Genomic DNA, 21,723 nt, shown 5'->3' with positions numbered 1-21,723 from the left:
GGTGGTGGTGCAATGTGGGGGAAGAGGGGTGCTCTGTAGTCCTACAGTTAGGTCTCAGCCTTTCAGTGAGCCTTTACCTCTGCTATGCAATCTTCACATGGGCTTCTTGATTCTCCCACTTCTTAGGCCTTCCCCCCAACTTGGGTGAGGCAGGATGACCGGAGTGGAATACGTTCCCTCATGCAGAGGCTAGATGGGGGTTGAGTATTTCCTTTTCTCCACATGCAAGACTAGATCCAGCTGGAGTCAGTACTTCCTTTCCCCCAGATCAGTTTGGCACTGATAAAGCCCCAATAGTTTAAGCTCTGGTTAACTAGTTTCTCCTGAACATAGACCTTATTAAGAGGGAGAGAATACACTGGAATATTTGAGAAATGGTTTCATTTCCTCTTCCCGTGCAGGATGCACTGGGGCATTTTCTCCTATATTCACTGTGAGAACCTGGTAGAGTTTCAGAGGGTAAAATTCATCAAAGTGTGGCAGCCCCCTGGTGACTGAATTCCCTGGAGTTTTTGCCTCTCAGACTGCCCACACCAAGCCACCAGCAATTTGTTAATTGAAGTTTTCCTACCCAACCACTGGTTTCCATGGAGATTTCTGCTGCAGTGGGTATTCGTTCCTTGTATTTGTTCCTTGGTCTCTCCAATTTAGGGGGCAGCAGTTTGCCTGTGACCTCACTTCTCATGGATCTGTTAGGCAGTTTAATAGAAATGAGCCCCAGGCAAGGGGAGAGGAAGGGGGAGGGAGCAACACAGAAAATAACAGTACTCCTGCACTCAGGATTAGGGGCTCCAAAAACTTTTACTTTCTCTAGATGAAGGCCAGCAAAGAAGCCGGCTAGGATCCAAAGCTGTGGCTGCACAGTAGAGAGAAGGACGCTGCTTAACTTGATCCAATGCTAATTATAATGTAATTAACATTGCAGTTTGAGCCCCCTCCTGTAGGTTTCTCTGTGTGCATCATGGGTAAGAACATGTGTACAAGAGATGGGCGTGCCTGAGCACAAGGAACATAAGCTGTCAGTCAGCCTGAGCGCTCAAAAAACATGAGCCGTCAATCAATCAATCACAAAAAACATCCCCTAAGCCAGGATATAAGAACAGGAAAAACAAAGAAGCAGCGCCATTTTTCCTCTCTTGGGTTGGCCTGCCCCCAATTCCTGGTACTATAAATATATACTATATTTTACTACCTTTTTGCCTTACTAATAAAATCTTCTGTTTATATCATGCTGTCCATCTTCCATTAAAAATTCATTTTTGGGGGGTGATGAGGAACCGTAACTTTTATTCCCCGCCTCCCTGTAACGGATCTAAGAAAAGTTGTGGATTTTTCACTTTGCTCAGCTTTTCACTTGTTGTTAGGATGAAGTGGTTTCTTTCAAACTCCTTAAATGCTGGACCAGAAACTGGAAGTCTCCATACATTTTAAACAAATATATTGGACAAATAATATTGGACTGAGAACCACTTGGACTTGGATAGAGTTTGAGAGGGTGATCAGAGATATACAGATACACAAAATTAAAAAGAATTTTTCTCGAGGGGAGGGTATAGCTCAGTGGTAGAGCACGTGCTTAGCATGCACAAGGTCCTGGGTTCAATCACTAGTACATCCATTAAAAAATAATATATAAATAAAAAGAATTTTTCCAAAAAATGAGCAAAACCAGATTCTTAGTCTAATTTACAGACATTTAATGTACTCACAGAGTTTACATCCCTGTCTGTTTTCACTACTTACAGCAAGAGGCAGTAATCACCCTGGAGGGGCCCACTGGAGGAAATGTTGTGTTATAAAAATAAACTTTCCACCTTTTTATTTTCTCTGTGACTGACAGAAACTGAGTTATCTTTGGAACATAAAGCCTTTTAAAATGTATTTCAGGAATATTTTGGTATCATTCAGCTGGGAAAAAACAAATTTTCTCTCTCCCGATTTCCCTCCAATTCCCAGGGGCCTTCTAGGGCCGAATCACAGACTAAAAATAGCTTAGGCTAATTTAGGCTCAGTTAGGCAAGCTATTTATCCCGTTGCACATAGCTGCTTTCTCTTTTTCCTTTTTGAACATCTAGTCATTCTGTTAATGCTGTGAAAGCATCTATGTGGAATGAACCAGACTGCTGTACATACTGAGTCATTTCTTTGAAAGTAACTCTCAGAATTCAGCTTTCGTTGAGCATCTATTATTTGTCTCTCCAATTGCATTTTGTTACACACTGTTACCACATTATGACCACAAATCCTATATCCCCTGCTTAACTACTGAACATATTCAATTACACAAACAAGCGCATTCTCAACATCTAAATACATTGGTTGTAACTGAAGAAAATTAGATAGTTTTCTACATTTTCCTTTCTTTGATTTCTAGGTTTCATGGTTCACTTTATATTGAGTATTTGCATCTAGATGTTTCTTTAGTTTTTTTCCACATATATACAGTTTATTTGAGTGAAGATGCTTTCTTCATTTCTTCCTTACACAATGTGATCTTTATTCATTAATGCTTCATCCATACTTCGGTTTCTTACCCATTGTATCTTTCAAGTTCTTCCTTCTAATTTTCTTCAATTTATCCGAAATATGTCCATCGTCTCTAGTCCTTTATATGGCTTTTTATGAACATTCAGTTTGTGATTCTCTCAGTGTGTGGGATAGCTGGAAAGACCAATGGCAAGTGTGTACTTTCCATGGGGAAGTACTTTCTGGTTAAGTACACTCTTAACCACATTTTAAGTTAACTATTCCATCTTTTAGCAACTTCTGAGGTCCTGCCTCACTTCATCACTTCTGCCCCACAACAGGTTCTGGGGTGCATTATATTTTACCAAGTTAATAAAGGTTGAAGTAGCTGAATTAGCCAGACTCCAGGCATATTTTTGATGTGAGAAATAATCCTTGAGTACTAACTACATGCCAAGAATTATTCTCCAGGTACTGAGAATTCCCTGGAAAGATAGAAGAAGTCCCTGCACTCAAGGATCTCTTACTCCAGTCAGAGGAGGCAGCCAATGAACAAATTAACATTAGGCGCTACGAAAAAAAATGGGAAAAACAGGATCAAGAGTGATGTCTTGAATTTCTCTTTCGCTGGATACACATTTCTAACTTTGATATTCAGGGAGGGCTTCTCTGAGGAGGTAACAACTAAACAGAGATATGAATGAAGGCCAGGAGTCAGCTGTTCAGACATCTACAGAGAGGAGCATTTCAGATGGAGGGAGCAGGGTGGACCAAGACCCAAAGGCAGAAACACTCTTGGTATTTGAAGAAGAGCAAGAAAGGAAGTGGAAAGGCAGAACCACATTTGTGAGTCTCTGAAGGGATCATATCTGTTTATACCTCCTCGCCAACCTCAGAATCAAAGGGTGAGAAAATCGACTCCACCTCTTTAGTGGGAGAAACTACAAAGTCACATGGCAAAGGGCATAGACAGAGAAATGGGTGAAAAATTGAGATTATCTTAAACAACCTTCACCCACACCCATGTTTATTCACTTAGAACAGAAACAAAAACCAGGAATTAAGAGATGAATGATCTTTTCAGTTTTTTTTTTCTTTAAATTATCAATGCAGCAAATAGCTTGTTTGATTTTTTAATATTAAATTCTCCTTAAATTCCTAGCATAAGGTAAATTTGCCCATGACGGACATGATATTTAGGTATTTATGGTTTTGGTTTGCTTATATGTGTTTTGGCTTCTGGATGGACTTCTGGAGATTCATGAATGCATAGTAATGAGTGAGACTGTCCTGTAATTTTTTATTTTTAACATTGTCTAGTTTGTTTTGATATTAAGACTGTGTTGGTTCTATGAAAGTAACTAGAAAGTACCCTCTTTTACTATTATGTAGATAACTCGATGTAAAACTGAACTCTTTGCTTCTTGAAATATTTGGTAGAATTTCCAGTGAAGTCATTTTGGTACCATTTTCTCTATGGGACAGTTTTAAATGCTGATTCAATTCTTGAATAATATAGAACTAGGAAGAGTTCCTGTTTCTCCTTGTGTTAATTTTGATAAGATGTATTTTCTAGGATTTTTGTAGCTTTTATATGGTTATAACCTCATTTATAATATTTTCCCATTGTTAGTGTCTGTAAGATGTACAGTGATACTCCCTTTTGTAGTTCTGGAATTGCTTTCTTTTGCCCTTTTTTTTCCCCCTCAATAAGTCTTTCATTAGGTTTATCAATTTCATTAGTTTTTAAAAAGTAATTGTATTTTTATTGTATATTTTTTACATTGAATTTTATTCCTTTATTTTCTGCTCTTATTATTTATCTTCTACATTTCTTTGGGTTTATTTTGCTTTTGTTTTCATTACATCTTGAGATGGATTCATTGATTATTAGTTTTTCACCACTCTCCTTTTGTAATATATGAATTTAAAGCTGAATTTTCTAAAATGTGCCTTAGCTTCATATCTTAATTATGAAATGTATTTATGTTAGTCAGACATGATGGGCTATTAATCTGAATGGCGGTGGCTTAGCACAGTAAAGATTTATTTTTCACTCATGTATGAGTCTAATGTGGGTCAAGTAGATCTCATGGGCCAGTCCCCTCCAGGTGGTCACTCAAAGATCCAGGCTCCTTTCATCTTATCATTTGGCCAACCAAACCTCCTGCTCTTGGGAAGAGAATTTAGGAGTAAGAGATTTATGGCTAGCTATTGGAGTGGCATATATAATTCTCACCTCTATTCCATTGGTTAGTGTTCTAGTCACCATTTCCGTATAACAAACTAGCCCAAAACTTGGTAGCATGCATTCACCATTTTATTACATTCACAGATTCTGTGGGTCAGGTACTCCAACAGGGTACATCAGAGATAGCTTGTCTCTGTCCCACTATTTCTGGGGCCTCAGCTGGTAAGACTTGATAGCTGGGAGTCCCTTCAAGACTGAGGGCTGAACTCATGACTGTCTCCATGCACGTCTGGCTGTGGGTGCTGCTTGTCAGCTAGGAATTCAGTTGGCAGCTGCAGCCAGAATACTTACATGCAGCTGGCAGTGTGGTCTGCGTTCTTCACAGCATGAAGGTCTCAAGGTATTTGGACTTCTAATAAGGTCACTCCAAAAACAAGTGACCCAAGAGAATTAAGTGGAAACAGGCCATTTCTTACTTTGCTGCAGAAGTTACACATCATTATTTCTGCTGCATTCTAATGGCTATACATAAGTCATTAAAGTTGATCCCAATTCAAAAGGAGGGACATAGACCCTGTATATCAATTGGAAGAGTGTCAATTAATGTACAGAAATGTTTGGAACCCCTCACAGCCAGTTATAGGCCCTTAAATGCAGAAGAATCTGACAAATGTCATTTCCTTACATGCTCAGAAAGAGGAAAATGAAACAGAGTTTGGTGAACACATCACAAGTAAATGCAGTAGCACTTTTTAATCATTTAGTAAATAACCTCTTCTAGTTTCCATTATGAGCTCCTCCTTGACTTTTTTTTGTTAAATATTGATATTTTAATATTCCAGGTGTGTTTATAAAGGGTATATTCTACAGTACATGCAGGGTTCAGCAAACTTTTTCTCTAAAGATCCAAATAGTAAATATTTTAGGCTCTCTGGACCACATATGGTCTTTGTAGCACATTTTAATTTATTTCATTTTTTCACAACTCTTTAAAAAAATGTAAAAACCATTCTTAGCTCACATTTCACTCAAAAACAGGCCACAGGCAGAACCTGACCCAGTTTGCTGGCCCCTGCTCCAATTCATTGTTCTATATATGACTCATAGGTCAAGTTTGCCAGTTGTGTTCAACCCTTTTATATCTTTCAATAAAGACAGATTTCCCGTATCAAATATGAAACGAGGCATGTTAAAAATCTCTGAGATTGTGGATTTATTTCTATTTGTAGCTCTGTTAGTTTTTGCTTTATACATTTTGAGGCTTTATTATTGACAATTATTATATAAATAATTTCTGCTTAACATCAGTAATATACCCATGGAAAATGACATTATACGCAAAAACACTAATGGGGAGCTTATTTATCATTTTTTAATGGAAAAAGTATAATACAGTCATGTCAATGGCAAACTCTCAATTTCCTAAAATGCTATGAAAACACAGTAAAAAGCTTATTTGTAACTAGCTACATGGCTATAGACTAACATGTTAGGACACAAAATTTTCAAAACACCACTTTCCTAATCACCAAAAATCTAATTCATCTGTTAACCAATATCTACTTTGGATGAAGTAATAGAATCTCTCTTAGCACCAAGAATGTCTCAGATAAACATTCCTTTTGTTGACACTCTAAAAGCTTTTCAAAACATCTACTTTTCTAGCACAAAAATAATGCTACAGATCAACATCTCTTGTAAATATGGGTTCAAAAAGCCTAAGTAAACTATTAACAAGCAGAATCCTGCACCACATTTAGAACATAATATATAATGGTCAAGTGGGATTTATTCTGGTACTGCAAAAATGGTTCACTATTAAGATATCCATTAATATACTGGACCATATTAATAAATCTAAGGGGAAAAATCATGATTGTCTCCATAGTTACTTAGAAAGCCTCTTTAAAAAAAATTTTTTTTAAACCTTAAGAAAATAGAAATTGATGGACATTTCCTTAATGTGTGCATGCACACACCCACATTTATGTATATTTATAGTTAATCTATATAATTATTTTATAGTGTACTGGTGGTATTAACCAATGCAATTAGGCAACAGGAGACACCTAGAGTCATAGGAATTTGAAAAAAATAGTAAATCTATCTCTAGCTCAAATGACATGATGGTATTCCTAGAAAACTCTATAAAGAATCAATGATAAACTGAAACAATAAAGGAATTCAGTAAAGTACCAGATATAAAATCAACCTAGAAATCAATGGATTTCATGTAAGCAGAAATAACTATTTAGGTAATCTAATGGAAGATAAACTATATTTAAAATAAGGTGATAACATTTTAAAACCTGGGAATGTGCTTAGAAAGAAATGTGTGAACGTTTTATGAAGAAGACTTTAAAACAATTTTGTAAGACACAGAAATAGATATGAACAAATAAAAAAGGCCTCTCTTGTATTTGACTATAACTCAGAGTCATAAAGATGTCAGTTTTGCTTAAATTAATTCAGAATTGTAATGTGACCCCAATAAAAATACCAACCAACAGTTTTTTCTGGAGTTAGAAAAGTCGATACCAAAGTTCATATGGAAAAATAAGCAACAAAAATAGCTACGAAAACACAGAAAAGAAAAGCTAAGAGAAGGGACTAACCTTACACTATATTAAAATATATTATAAATCTTCAGTACTTAAAACAGTTTGGCATTCACATATGAATAAACACACATTAACGGAATAGAATAACAAGTCTGGAAATAGGCGCAAGGACACACGAAAATTAATACATGATAAAGGTGGTATCTAAAAACACTGGGACAACAGTGAAGTTTCTACTAAATGGTGCTGGGGTAAGTGGATAGCCATACGGAGGAAGATAAAAGTTAATCCATATCTCGTACCATCCATGAGAATAAACTCCAAGGTCGACCAGATATTTAGATATAAAAGTAAAATCATGCAAGTGCCAGAAAGAGTAACTTCCTCCACACCCATACAATCTAACTATGACTCAAAACCCAAATTTGGTAAGATTTAAAGAAGCTGTACCACTGTCTTCTGGCCCTCTAGGGAGAACTCACTGGTCAACTGACCTGTTGTTTCCCTGTGTATGTGTCATTTTCCACTGGCTCCTTTCAAGACTCTCTTTGTCTTTAGCTTTCAGCAGTCAAGCTGTGATGTGCCGTCTTCCATATCACAAATTAAATTCCTATCAGACTCAAACCCGCCATATGTGGCAACTGATATCTCTGGACAAAATACAAAAAAAAAAAAAATACACAAAGGCACTTCAGAGTGAATGAGTAATTCACTCGGGATTTCTTAAGAAGAGTGAAAATTTGAAAGAAGAGGTTCACAAGCAGTAACTTTTCCCCTCGTATAGCTTTTATCTGAGAACAGGCCAAAACAGCCACCAAGTAGGTTGAGTAAACCTCCAATGGAATATTCACAGTGTTTATGTCCTGTAGAACAGAGAGCAGAATTCAGGGCAAACTCAGCTGCTGGGAAGTCAGGGGACATTCCTGAAACAGAGAGCCAGAGTGGGTAATCCTCAAATTATGTGCGTAAACTCTGGCCAAGTCTTCAGCTGGCCCTTGAACTATGCATACACGGAGCAGACTCAAAGGAACAACTAAATATAAAAGGATGAGTTAAGATTTGCGCTGCCACCCAGGAGAAAATGTTTGCAATTTAACTTCAATCAAGTAAACTGCTTTCAAAACAAAAATATCAGGCTTTTTTCCAGCATCTCCAAAACATAATGTTCACACTTTCCGGGATACAATCAATAACTGATTAAAAAAATAATGAACCAAGAAAATGTGACCCATTTTTAAGGGACAAGATAATGAACAGAGATGATCCAGATGCTGGAATTAGTAGGCAAGGGTTTAAAGGAGGTGCTATCCCTGGGTGCAGTGAAGTAAAGGGAAATCCTGATGGATTTACAATAGAAGGACACAGTATCCGAAGTTTGAAAATCACTGGATGTTTTCAATAACGAAATTGAGATGACAGAGGAACAGAGCAGAGAACTCAAAATAGACCAAGAGACTATATCCAATCTGAAGAACAATAGGAAAACAGATTGAAAGAAAGTAAACAGAGCTTCAAGCATTTGTGGGACAATATTGAATAGAATAACACACATGCATTTGGAGTCACAGGAGGAGAGGAGAAGATGGACAGAAAAAAGTAGTTGAACATATAATTGCCTAAATTTTATCAAAGTCTAGTGAGGCACAGGTTTTTAGATTCAAGAACCCTGCATTTGCTTTTGATACACAAATCCTGCTGAAAGGAATTTACCCTAAAGATGTACCTTCAACAAGATGAAAAATACATATGTGTAAGGTTATTCATTACAGCATTATTAATAATCAAAAAAATCAGGGACATTCCATACATTCCAAGGACAGCGGAGGGGTAAGGAACCTCTTATTGCCCAGGGCCAGCTTAACGGTCACCTGGGAGCCACATCCTCCAACAGAAGAAACCCTCTTTTATCTCTGCCACCAAAATTAGTAACTAGAAGTGGAGTGACTCTGCAAACAAAACAAACAAACCAACCAACCAACAAAACTAGACTCCGTGGCATTTTCTCAGATGCCAGGTGGTGCCTGACAAGGAAACTATTAGCAGACGGTGTTATGTGGTAGAAAAAAAAATGGCAAAAACCGTCACCTTTAATTACTCGGAAGACAGACAACATTGTTTTCTCATTAAACCTAATGAGATTTTAATTGTAAAGAAGAATTGAAAAGATGAATATTGATGAATGTTCATAGCAAATGTTGATTGCTGTTGGCTGTATTTGGCAATTTATGCAAGAAAGAGATGAGCTCTGAATAGTACTGGAAAGTTTGCAAGCAAAATTGAAAGAGAATAGTCCTGAAATTCAGAGACCTGTAAGGGTTGCTTTTCATTCCCATACAGTAAAATATGGAATTGTGAAATTATTTAAGCCCCTAGACCCACAAAAATCTCAGTCTTACATCAAGGACCAGCCTTAAATCCAAGGTGTGGCGGAGATGCTCACTGTCAAAACCCTGATGGATTTAGGTGGCACGGAGTGAATCCTTTCAAGGGAAGGAAAGGGCTAAGGGTGTGGCCCTCGCACTGCAGCCTGATCTGCGTGAGGTGTCTGCTCTCCCAGGAGGTAACAGGAGGGAGTCCCCGGGGTGAGGGTGCAATGAAACACGGCCGACCTAAGAGACGTGACCAGAAACAAATGAGGGTGATCACTGGCACATGAAACTGACTGGAATCAAAGGGAAAGAAATTTCCAAATTCTGAGAAGAGTGCTCTGCCAAAGGAGCCATGAGTCCACAGAAGAGCTGGAACTTTTGGCTGCTTCCTCTTTAAACACCCCCAGGGATGAAGCGGTTTGGTGGGTGGCATCAACTCTCTGAGCTAAATATATATTGACATATATTAAGTTTTTGCTTTTATTAATCAATCTTAGAAATTGTTTCTTTTATTTCAACTGTTGGTGAATGCTTAGGCTGGCACTATCCACCTGAAGAGTATATGTATTTTTAAAAAGTTCACCTAAATCTTTCTCTGGTGGGTTTTAGGGCTTTTAAAATTACATACAATTTTTTAATGCCTTCCATTTATTTTGGCAAAGGTGGAGACAGAAATCTCTTACCCAGGTCCACTTATTTAATATTTCTTCACTTCCCTCATTGAATTAAGATGTGTTGTCACACTATAAAATCTTCTATGTCCTGAGGTCTTTGGTGAAAAGCTCTATTATATTCTTTCAGAGTTTCTATTTTGTGAATACCAGTCTATTTGTTGCGCTTTAATTAAGTCATTTAATGTTTAATAGAGCAAGTTCTTTTCATTGATTTTTTTTTTTAAAAAATTGTCGTACTATTCTTAGAAAAAATGAACAGTAGCAAAAACTTTTCCCTAGAGGGAAAGGTAATAGTGAAAACACTACATTCTGTCTATTAAGTTCTACATTTTAATGCCAGTTTCATCACATTACCAATGAAACATATTACACAATTTGACGTGGGCCTCGGACTCATTTTAAAATTTGGTCTTGGCAAGGCTTTGCAGTTTTCTTTACATAGGTGTTACGGTTCTTGGTTAAATTTGTTTCTGTTTATTTTATATTTTGTAGCTTTTACTATGTTTTGACTGGCTTATTGTTAGTACATAGGAAGACGACAGATGTGTCTGTTTACCTTTAGAGTCTAACGCTGTTCCAAACACATTTCTTACCCTGTAGCTCTAATAGTTTTCAGCTAAAAATCTCGAACTTTTTACCGCAGACAATTACATCATCTGTAAACTAATCGTTTTATGTTCTTTTTCAAAGTTTTCCCTCTTATGTATTCTGTTTTATTTAGCTTATTGTAGAAGTTCTTGGCCAATAGATAATAGTAATGACAGTCACATCTCTACCTTACTCCTTACACTGATGGAAGCATCTCTGGTATTTCCCCATGTGGGTTTTATTTGAAATAGATCTTCTTCACCATGTTAAAGATAGGCCGGTTATTCTTAGTTTACTAACCTTTTCTGAAAAAAAAAAAATCAGGGATAGATTTTATCAATAGTGTATTTTGGATCCATTGAGATGATGGGTGGTTTGTAAATTTCAGACTTGTTTTTGAAAAAGATCTTATGTTCATTTAATTAGCCATAAATACATTCATTCATTTTATAGCATACGTGAAAAACTGAGGTCTGGGCTGCATCTGAACATGTCCAGTGACAGGAAATTGATTACCTATAAAGCGGCTCCATCCTTTCTTGATATGTCTCCATTTACATAGCCTGGTGACGTTGATCCTTAAATCAGATCAGCAGTCTTCTTAACAGTCTTCCTACAAATCATCTACTACCCCCCCACTACCCAGTCCACATTTTTCCATCTTGCTGAGGAATATATTACACCATGCCCTTAGCCAATAGTTTACTGAAAGCATTCTAATAATTCTATTAAAAGAGAGAGATTAATTTAGTCAAACACGGCTTGTTCTACGCGAAACCATGGTAATCACAAGCGATTACAAAATACCCATATGATAATGTTAGAATTGTGGATATCTGCTTTAAGCTCAAATTAAAGCGAATATTAAAATAGGTTGCTGTTTTAACTCTTCTGTTTCTAATATTTAACATCATGAAGTTTTAATATCCATAGTAGAGAAAGTAAATGTAATTATTACAACCCCTTTATTTTAAAAATTAAACAGTTAAGGTTCAAATATCTGGTATTGCCTGCACTGTTTCACTCAAACTACAATATACAGGGGACCTTTATTGACAGACAATCAGACCTTCTGAAGCTTCTAGGGTATTTTGGGTTTTTCCCCCCATGGATTCTACATGCATTAGAAGTCAGGGCTCTGGGTCTCCATGCTTTTGAGTTGTCTAGATGAATTTCTGACTAAACTATTATTTGTAGCTCTTGGCCAACTAACCCCAAATTGCATTTCCCAGAAAAGCTCTTGTGTCAGTGATTTCCCATCAGCAACAACATCCCATAAACTACAGATGCCCAAAGTCTTCCATGTAACGCCTTCTTCCTGAGTCATTAAACACCTAACAATGTTTTCTCAACACTTTGTCTCTGATGCTGGTAGCAATGTTGTTTTCTTTCCCTTTGGGCTCTTAGCCTGAGACCTTCTAGAACGCAACTCTTTTTCTTTACTCATTTTTTTTCAAAATATTGTGTTATCGTAAAATCAATCAATCTAAAAAACTGCAGGTACGTATAAGGAGGCAATAGTCCTCTCTTAATGGTGTCCCTCCCTCTCCCCACAGAGACAGAGACACATAGCCCACCTTTATCTCCTCCTCTTGAACTTACAGCTTGGTGTTTTTTTAAATACCATAAACATACTACATACACATAACATAAAATTGCATAGCAACTTTTAACTGTGAAAATGATCATTTCTTCACTCATCCAACAATTTTTTTTACTTTTTTAAACTTCATTCACCCAATTTTCTTCATTACTCCAGATCCACTCCACAATGCCACTCTTGATTAAAAAAATATATAAATTGGTTGAAAAGTTGTTTTCATTTCACTGTTTTTTTTTTCTAATGTAATTGAAGAGATAAAACTGCATAGGTAAGCATAGAACACAGAGAGTTAGAGATTGAGGGGTACCTAGTAATTATATATCCACTTACTGATTAATAAAGGAGGCAGAGAGAGATTAACTGTCCTCTCTGAAATCATACAGTTTTAGTTAGGAGAATGGTTAGAAGCCAGGCTTTCAGGCTTCCAATCTAATGCTCCTTCCACTTCATCATATCGTAAACTCATTCAGAATCCTCTAATCCTTGGTACACCACCCTGTCCCTTCTGGGGAAATGTCCCTGGGATTTATTGGTCCAATACTAACTATATTTCAAATAACAGAGAGAAGCATGTCTTATCTTGCAAAATGATAAGTTGATGTCACATTATAAGTTTACTGTAATAATTTTTTCAGTGTGAAGGTTGTGAATGAAAAACAGTGTTATAAGAAAAGGCACAAATAGCTCAACTCACTATAACAACAACAATATTAATTCTGTCTCAAGTTTTGTTTTTAAGTTAGAGACTAACACATCACTAACACAGCCAGTCTCTTCTAACTTTGCTTTAACTCACAGAACTGGAGTCAGGTTGAGAACATCTGAATATTCCTTCCCCCACTAAATTGTTTCCTATACTTGATGTTCCCAAACAGATTACCTTGGCACAATTAAATTAAATATTTATTAACTGATTCATTCAACCATCAAAGCTACCGAGTTCTTACAGACAGCAATTGTCATAAACAAATTTCAAGTAGTGTATGTTATCGCTATGTATAATTATCAGGCAACAGTAAGAATTTTAAACTATGGCTTCACATCTTTTTGATAAAAAAATCAAAAAAGGGACTCAAATGGGGAATAGCATACCACAGAATGATGGTGGTTAGTTTTTCAGGGCAAATGTTCTCTTAGTGGCCAAGAATGTTTTCTCATTTTTTCTATACTTCATCCATCCATCCGTTCATTCACTCATTCCACATACCAGTGACAAATACAGACAGCACTAGGCCCTCAGAATACAGTGGTTCTTGTCCTCCGTGAGTTTTGGATCTTAGCATACGGGCGAAGTCAAATGCTCTAAGTTTGTGACCTCTTTCCTCCTCTATCAGGTTGATGACTTTCACATTTCCAACATCCATTTTATTGTGCACCTGTTTATGGGAAGCAAAAGTACTTTTATCAACAGAATTTCAGACTCTCTGGCTTTCCTCAATCCTATTGAGTGGGTTTCTGATCTTTTCACGTCTGGTTCCTTGCCCTGTCCATCTCCACTTAACTAGCACCGGCTTGGAAAGACCTCTTTTAACCACCAATGATCTACTTAGATAGTCAGTCTCCTTACTGTCACATCAACTTGGCTTATTTTTATTGTAGCTTTTGTCTCTGATACTTTCTCATTTGCTTGTTTGGTCTCTGTCTCCCTCTCTTCCTTGAAATCTCTCCAAAGGCAGACAGGGCCTTATCTGGCTAGTTTGCCTCTGAATCCTAAAATGGTGTTTGGCACACAATTGGGATCGATTAAGTTATTTGTTGAATGAATGAATGGATTCCTAATTGACGAGTTCTTGAGCTACTACAGATACTGATTCGTCCTTGCTGAGAAGTTTGGCACTTCGCACGTGTATGAAGATTAAATCAGAATTTAAAACTAAGTCTTAAAATTAAAAACAGTGCGGAAATGTGGGAAACATCTGGCAGAGAAATAATTCCGGTGTTTGCAGTGACGGTTGGAAAGTTTTTCTCTGAAGTAAGCAGGTTGTTGGGCTCCATCGGCATTATCGGAAAATGCTTGCCTATTTTGGTTGATTTGCTCAGAAACTGGGAACATCTGGCACTGGGAACACAGAACGTTGTTCATTTTGAAGTGAAGAATTGCGATAACTTAGGGGATTGGCAGTGGGAGACAAAAATGCCCTAAGAAAATGAAGGCAGTCTGGAGAAATGAGAGGCTCCTGTCTCTTGGGGAAAAAAACCAAACAAACAAAACAGGTTTCCTGGGTTCTTCGAGTCTTACTTAAGGGAAGCTTCCTAGAAAGTTCTTATTTGGTATGGTTTCTAAATAAGCAGGACCAAAAATAAAAATAAAAAAGCGTGTGTGGCTCCACCTAGTTGAGGTTCATCTTGGCCCTCAAAGTTGTAGCTACCCTGGCTACACCACAAGCTTCGGTTGCTTTCGGGAACGTCGCTCCGATCCCTTTAAAGGTGGGATCATGACGGAGGTTGCGGGGGAAGAAGGCGGGAGCCGAGGGCTGGAGAGTCTCGGTTGACATAGTAACTCTTCAGCTGCGTCTCCCTCGCTGTCGGCTCTCAGGCTCCGCCGCCACCCGCCGCCCCGCCTGCGCTCGCCCGGCCCGGGAGCCCCGGCCGCCTCCTCGCCGGGGTCCCCTCTGCCGGACGCGCCCAGGACAAGGTCCCCTTTGCGATCCCTTCCGTGGTGACTTCTCCGGGGCCGGCGGGAGAACCGCTCGCAGAGCTCAGCCCGCCGGGCGTCCGCGCTCCTTGCCTCTCACCCTCGCTCCCCGGGCACCCGTCTGTCGCCGGGCCGGGCCGGGCCGACGGGGGACGCGGACCCTCCGCAGCGGGTCCCCGCTGGAAGTGCCAAGGCGCGTCTCCCGGGAGCGGGACCCAGGCCTGTCGGGCGTTCGCGCCATGAACCAAAGTGCAGCGTTCGGGCCCCGGAGGGGCGGCTCTCCCCGGGTCGCGGCCGGGGCCGGCGCGCGGCGCAACGACAGCCAGGACTACCTGCTCATGGACTCGGAGCTGGGGGACGACGGCTGCCCGCAGCCCCCGCTGCCTCCCTACGGCTACTACCCCTGCTTGTAAGTGCGGGCGCCGCGGGCCGGGCGGCCGGGCGGGCGGGCGGGCGGGAGGTGTGCGCTCGCGGGAGAGGACCGGCGGCTCCGCGCGCGTCCCCACACGCGTCCCTCCCAGGGCCGCGGGAGCCGCGCTGGGACCCCAGTCGCCCGGGCGAGCACGCGCGGGTAGGTTTACCCAGGAGAGTGAGACCGCGGGTGCCGACGCCACTGCAGGTGATCGGGGGTCTGGCACTTTTCTCAGCCCGGAAGTCATCCCGCGTCCTCGGAGACTGAGTCGCTGCGCCAAAGGCATGATCTGGTGGGAGACTGATGCACGTTCGCGCCGCCTGTGTCACTTAGCCTCTGTGGGAGCGGTGACCAGAACTCTTAAGAGTCCCGGGGGCTGCCCTGGCGCCCGCCCGGGAACTCGGGGACCAGCGCGCCCGCCTTCCGCGCGCGGCCCGCCGTAGCCCTTCGGGCGGCGCGCTCAGGTCCTCAGGCCGCGGGACCGCCGCAAAAGTTAGAAGATGCGCGTGTGGAGGGGCGGGGGATGGACTTTCCCTGAGACGTCCTCTCCCCCACCTGTTTCACTGGGTTAAGTCGGAGAAATAGAACCTCTAGGCTTCCCCACCCGCGGCGCGAAGCCTTTACAAGGGCCTAGCCTGTTGCAGGTGCGGAGAATCCTAACTGCAGAAGCCAAAGAGGGTCGTTTGTTGAGGACTCTGAGTAACTACGAGATTTTTAGAATCTGCAGTTTCTTTATGGGAGGGAAGAGGGTGGCAGGGGCAGGCAGAGAGCTGAATGAGGAAGAAGTCTCTCCTCCCCCACACGCCCGGGACCGCTAGTGCAGCTGGCAGATAGCGCGCCTCTTTGGCCCTTTGATTGGGCAGTCTGGGTTCTTCACATGTCACATCCATCCGCGTGCGGTTTCCCGAGGAAGGCAGTTCTCAGCAGCGGCTCTACAGCAAGGAGCTCTAGAGGGGTGTGTGTGTGTGTGTGTGTGTGTGTGTGTCTTTTTCTCGGTTTCTCTGTGTCTCTGTCCCTCTGTCTCTCTGGGGAGGGCAGGGCAGGATGCATGGGTGCGTCTTCAGATCACTGGTCAGGGCTCCCCAGAATCAAGGCCTGCTGTGGATCTCGTTCGCAGTAAGAGGTGAGCTACGGGAAATGGTGCATCGAATTTCCTCCCAAGATTTAAAAGAAAAAAAAAAAAGGAACTGGTTTCTATCATCTATGTGCTGCACAGTTTGAAAGCGTTTACTTTTACTTATCTTTTTCTCCTTTAAAAAAAATGAAGATATATCTCACGTACCATAAAATTCACCCGTTTAAGTTGTGAACAGTTCAGTGGCGTTTGGTATATTCACAAAGTTGGTGATCATAGAATGATCACCACTAATTCCGGACATTGTCATCACCCCCAAAAGAAATCTTGTATTTGATGTTAAATTAGAAAATGTTTCTGTCTTCTAGTACAGAGCTTCTCAAACTTGGATGGGCACATGAATTACCTAGGGATCTTGTTAAAATGAAGATTGTGATTCCGTAGGGTTGAAGCTGCCCAAGATTCTGCATTTCTAACAATTTCTGAGTAGATGTGGAGGCTGCTGGTCCATGGACCACACTTTGAGTAGCAAGGAGATAATATGCCAAGAAAAAAACAGAAAAAGAAATCAACTCTGGGTATTCTGAATGCCACTATTTCCAAATTTGCTCTGAGGGTATATGTTTAAAACATAAATGGACTTTTTTTTTAAAAAATTGGCTTAGACTTGAGATCTTCTAAGCCTGAGGGTTATGTTTGACAATGTTACCTGCGGCAAATTAAGTGACTTATGAAGGCTATTTTTTTTTTTTAAACTTAGACTCTCCCATATACAATATCTTTTCTTTGTTCTTTTTATCACTTGATCATTCTATGATCACTTGTTGCTGTGTGGGGGAAATAATTTGATTTCAAAAACTTGTGGTTATATGTTACTAGTGAGAGAGACTAAATAAAGTAATAATTCCAAGTTGTCCTGAAAACGTTCCCCAATGCTTTCTTCACATGTGGTTTACTCCCTTACTGATTTATCTAGTTTTTACATTATCTACTATTTAGAGAATAGGTAGTTTTCTCCCTTAGTTCAGGAATCCCAGATAGAGCCTGGGCAGCAGAGAGATGGATAGAAATACTTTAATGTACTTCAATTCATAATGAGCACCCCTGTGCCACTTCAGAGTTACGATAATAAATTTAAGAGTAAGCCATGTTTCAGAATAAGAGTTTGGTCTTGTCTATATCTGTTACTTCCAAAAGATTCTATAGTTACTTTTCATCACTGTTTACTCTGGCTCGGTTTTTATTTTTTCCAGTTGAATAATCAAGGAACTGAAACATTTCGATCAATAAACAACAGTATTTCACACCTATCATGTATGAGAAGGAGCTAAAGAAAATCACTTCACTCTCGTGGAGAGTGCAAAGAACGCCTTCCATATGCTTTCGACCTGTGACTTAAACAACTGCGTGTATTTTCCTAGGGGGAGGCAGATTGTAAGCGAAAGTGGCAATCACTGGTAGCTTTAAATATGGGGATAGCCATTATCTCAAATCATTGAGGTATTTCCATTATAAGATCACAGTTTTCTTTCAAATTGCCATTTCTGTGGGGACAAATTCTATGACTCTTACTAAAACATTCTGTTTCATAGTTCACTTATATAGAAACATTTTTACATGTATTAGTCTTTTACAACTGAAAATTCTGACAAATTATCTTGTTTGAGACCAGTTACATATTCTCAGGCCTCCACAGTGTAAGAAATAACATTTTGAGATGGTCTTTAGAAGAAAAAGGTTCAAATTCTCCCTTTTTTCCGCTTTTAATTAGAAATCAGTTAATACAGTCTACTGTGATCAGTTTGTAATGGTGATTAGCAAGAAATGGTCCATGTCCTGCCAGGATCCCAGGAGATATATCAGAGAGTTACTTCATTTAGAGCTTAAAAATATGTCTCAGTCTGTCACTTCTGAACATGGAGAAGAATTCTGTACATAAAAAAAATGTTAAGAGTTTCTAAATTCTCAAGATCGGAAACACAGTCCAGCTGAACTTTCTGCTTGGAAAAGACTGACTAATTAAGAATAACAAAACAGTTAACTGTACACCAAAGCTCTGGCAATAGAGTAGACTAAATATTAAAAAAAAAAGTTATGGTTTCAAACAGCTAGCAATACTGGATAAAATATTTAAAATGACTTTAACATGTACCCAATTTTACAAAAAGTAAAAGAGATTACTATGTACCAAAAGCAAGGAAGTTAAAAGCCAGAGCTTTTAGCCTGTGTACCATTGCTGTGGTTGCCCCAGGAATTAAGGATCTGGGTGACCAGGAGGTTGGAGTCTATTGTCCATATGAGATGGAGAGAAGCTAGGGCCTTGTTCCCAAATGCTACAAGTTGGAACTGAGACATCTCTGTCTCCTGCATAAAGCCAGGACCCATATTTTAGTGAAAAGTTAGGCTAGAATAATATGCCATTAGCCCAGGGTGAGAACAAGAAACTCTGTGAGTAAGAGGAAAAGAATCTTCCCCTAAGAATTTCATTCTTTAGGCCTGCCCGTCATGTGACTCTTTGTTTTTTGCTTTTGTTTTTTACGCTATGTAACTGACCTAGAAATCTTCAAGCTGAAAAACACCCTGAGGCTCCTAGCAGAATAAAACAGAAAACCATCCTGAAAGAATTGTACCCACCATCTAGACTGCCAAGGATTTCCAAGAAAACAGCAAGCCCTGTGAAAGATACAGCTGACAAATACCTGACAAAACACACAGAAAAACAGTCAACAATACACAGAAAAACAATCAGCCAAGAATGACAGTTGGCAGACAGTACAATCCATGAGCGAGCGCTAACATGAGACTTAACAGCAGTGTTGGAACCTTAAGAAGTTGAGATAATACAGCAACATGAAAGAGAATATAAAATGGGTATATGTAACATGTTGACAACATACATGGAGAAATTAAACCCTAAGAAAGAATGACTTGTATTTTCTTAAAAAAACAGACAAATAGAAAACCTGGTAATGAAAAATGTAATTTTGAAATAAAAACACAATGGAAGGGTTAAAATTCAGATTAGCCCTGGTATAATCAATGCTAATACCCAGAATGCAGAGAAATAAATGGAAAATATAAGCATAATTGAGTCATGAAATCAGAAAGTAGGAGTTCCAGAAGGTGAAAATAAAGGGAGGAGAGAGGTAATATTTGAATAGATAATAGGTGATAATTTTCCAGAAATGATTATTTATCATGTTTATGAAGTACAGCAATATTAGTGTGATACAGAAACATAAACCCATTTAAACATATCATATTGAAACTGCAGAACACTAAAGAAGAAATATTAAGAATGAACCAAAATTATAAAATATTTGAATAAGTTTTAAAATTCAGAATATATATATATATGGAAATGTACTCATAATATACCTTCATACCTGGGTTATCTAATGTGTAGCTGGTAAGAACTATGATTTTTCTTTTGCATAAAGCGTTGTTTATTCTCTAGTTACTAATGTAGTTTTTTATACAAAGTCAGTGCTCCATTGCTGGTAGGATCTCTTTCAACATGGACATGAATAAAAAAGGGATCCAAGGGTCTTAGGAGAACCCAAAGAGATTTGTAACAGTATCTTTTATTTCACATGATGAAAACAAAAATGACCTTTTAAAAAAATGTTTTAATGAGTGAGGGATCTTTTAAAACTTTTATTGTTCTCAGGATGGTTTTATTCTTTCCTTTTTTAATTTTTTTGGGGACAGGGGTAGTAATTAGTTTTATTTATTTACTCATTCTTAATGGAGGTACTTGGGATTGAACTCCAGACCTCATGCGTCCTAGGCATGTGCTCTAGCACTGAGCATTATCCTCCCCTGATCTCAGGATGGTTTTGGATGAAACCCATCTATGAGCCCTAGGACCCGGACTTTGAACTCCTGATTTAAGAGAAGAGAACCTCACGTCAGAGACCACAGATAAATAAAATCCCCCAACACAGCCTTCTTTTCTCCAGGCAAATAAAATATGCGTTCAACTCACTTATGTATTAAAAGAATGAAAAATTCAGACTGCAGACTAGAAAATGTTTTCTGACCTTAATTGCTGATAGAGTACATGGTTGAAGAGTGAAGTTAGGGTATGGACTCAGATCTGAGAATTACATTATACTGTTATATTCTTACTATCCCTCCACCATTTTTGCTTCTGTATGTTTGATAAACATATCCACCCAGACCTCGGTCACACTTATTTGTTCACGTATCACTTTGTACCGAACTGTGTCCAGCAAACAGAAGGCATACATTAATTTATTCTTCAACAAAGACATGATCCTCTCCCCAGAATTTATTCTAATAAGGAATAAAGTGAGGCCGGCTCTTTTCATAAAATAGTGTCTGAGTCCTTTAAGGAAGGCAGAAGGCTGAATGTCCTCATGGACAGAGATACCCAGATCTTACATTCCAGCTGCCTGTCCACTGAGACTCACCTTCTTCTGGGGAATCTGTCTGTCACTAATCACAATGCCGCCACCTTGCTGCTCTCCTTTTACCTCTGCCCCGGGCTCTTGTGAGGCTGTCTCTTTATCAGTACTTGTCAAATGCTTAGGGATAACCAAAGAGAATTAACATACAGAGAAAAGCTCCTGGCTGGCTATAATTGTCTTCCAGTTCAGATACTGAGTCTCCTAAGGACTGGCCCCTGCCTAGCTCCAGGCTTCATCCAGCTGGCAGAGAGCTTCCTTCCCTCCCTCTCTCAGATGATCCCAAACAATCGACCCCTTAAGTCAGTCTCAGCCCAGACAGACAAAGGAATACTGCTCCCCAACTCCTCTATTCAGTGTACGATATGCCTTTCAAGCTCCATTTATTTTCCTGGCATCTCCTTATTTCCTGGATCATTGACAATTAGGTATGTCTGCTTTTTTAAGCAGAGACCCTGCCACTTACCCACAGAGGTATAGCTTCACTGTCTGACCCGGAGGGCAGTTACTTTAGAACATGACCGACCCGTGGCAGTATAAGGGATTTCCAAGTAAAATCAAGAGGCTCATTTCCCTATAAGAATGAACTTACAGTGACAAATAAAATCAATCAAAGGGAGCAGGTGTGATAGCCTGATTTCTTACACATGGATGTAGTGGTTTAGAATTCAGAGAGAATCCTGGCATTAGTGTGTCCTTGGGAAAACCTAGCATCTCTA

At 39.6% G+C, this 21,723-nt stretch overlaps 1 protein-coding gene across 3 annotated transcripts in view; it reads left to right on the top strand.

The window, feature by feature from the left end:
* The first annotated feature begins 14,815 nt into the window (after positions 1–14,815).
* The window catches only part of TRPC6 (transient receptor potential cation channel subfamily C member 6), a 97,477-nt gene continuing 90,569 nt past the window's right edge, over positions 14,816–21,723 (top strand). Inside the window, exon 1 of one of the 3 annotated variants that reach the window (XM_064492841.1) lies at positions 14,816–15,496. In XM_064492841.1, coding sequence (XP_064348911.1) covers positions 15,327–15,496 — 170 coding nt within the window. In that variant the 5' untranslated portion in view covers positions 14,816–15,326. Of the gene's footprint in view, positions 15,497–16,394; positions 16,623–21,723 lie in introns of those variants that run through there. The other 2 variants (XM_031460621.2, XM_064492843.1) reach the window with 2 other exon arrangements.

Source organism: Camelus dromedarius, chromosome 12 (genome assembly GCF_036321535.1).
Source record: "Camelus dromedarius isolate mCamDro1 chromosome 12, mCamDro1.pat, whole genome shotgun sequence".
Lineage (NCBI taxonomy): Eukaryota > Metazoa > Chordata > Mammalia > Artiodactyla > Camelidae > Camelus > Camelus dromedarius.
The sequence above is the reverse complement of the archived record's forward strand: the minus strand, read 5'-3'. Positions and strand labels throughout refer to the sequence as shown.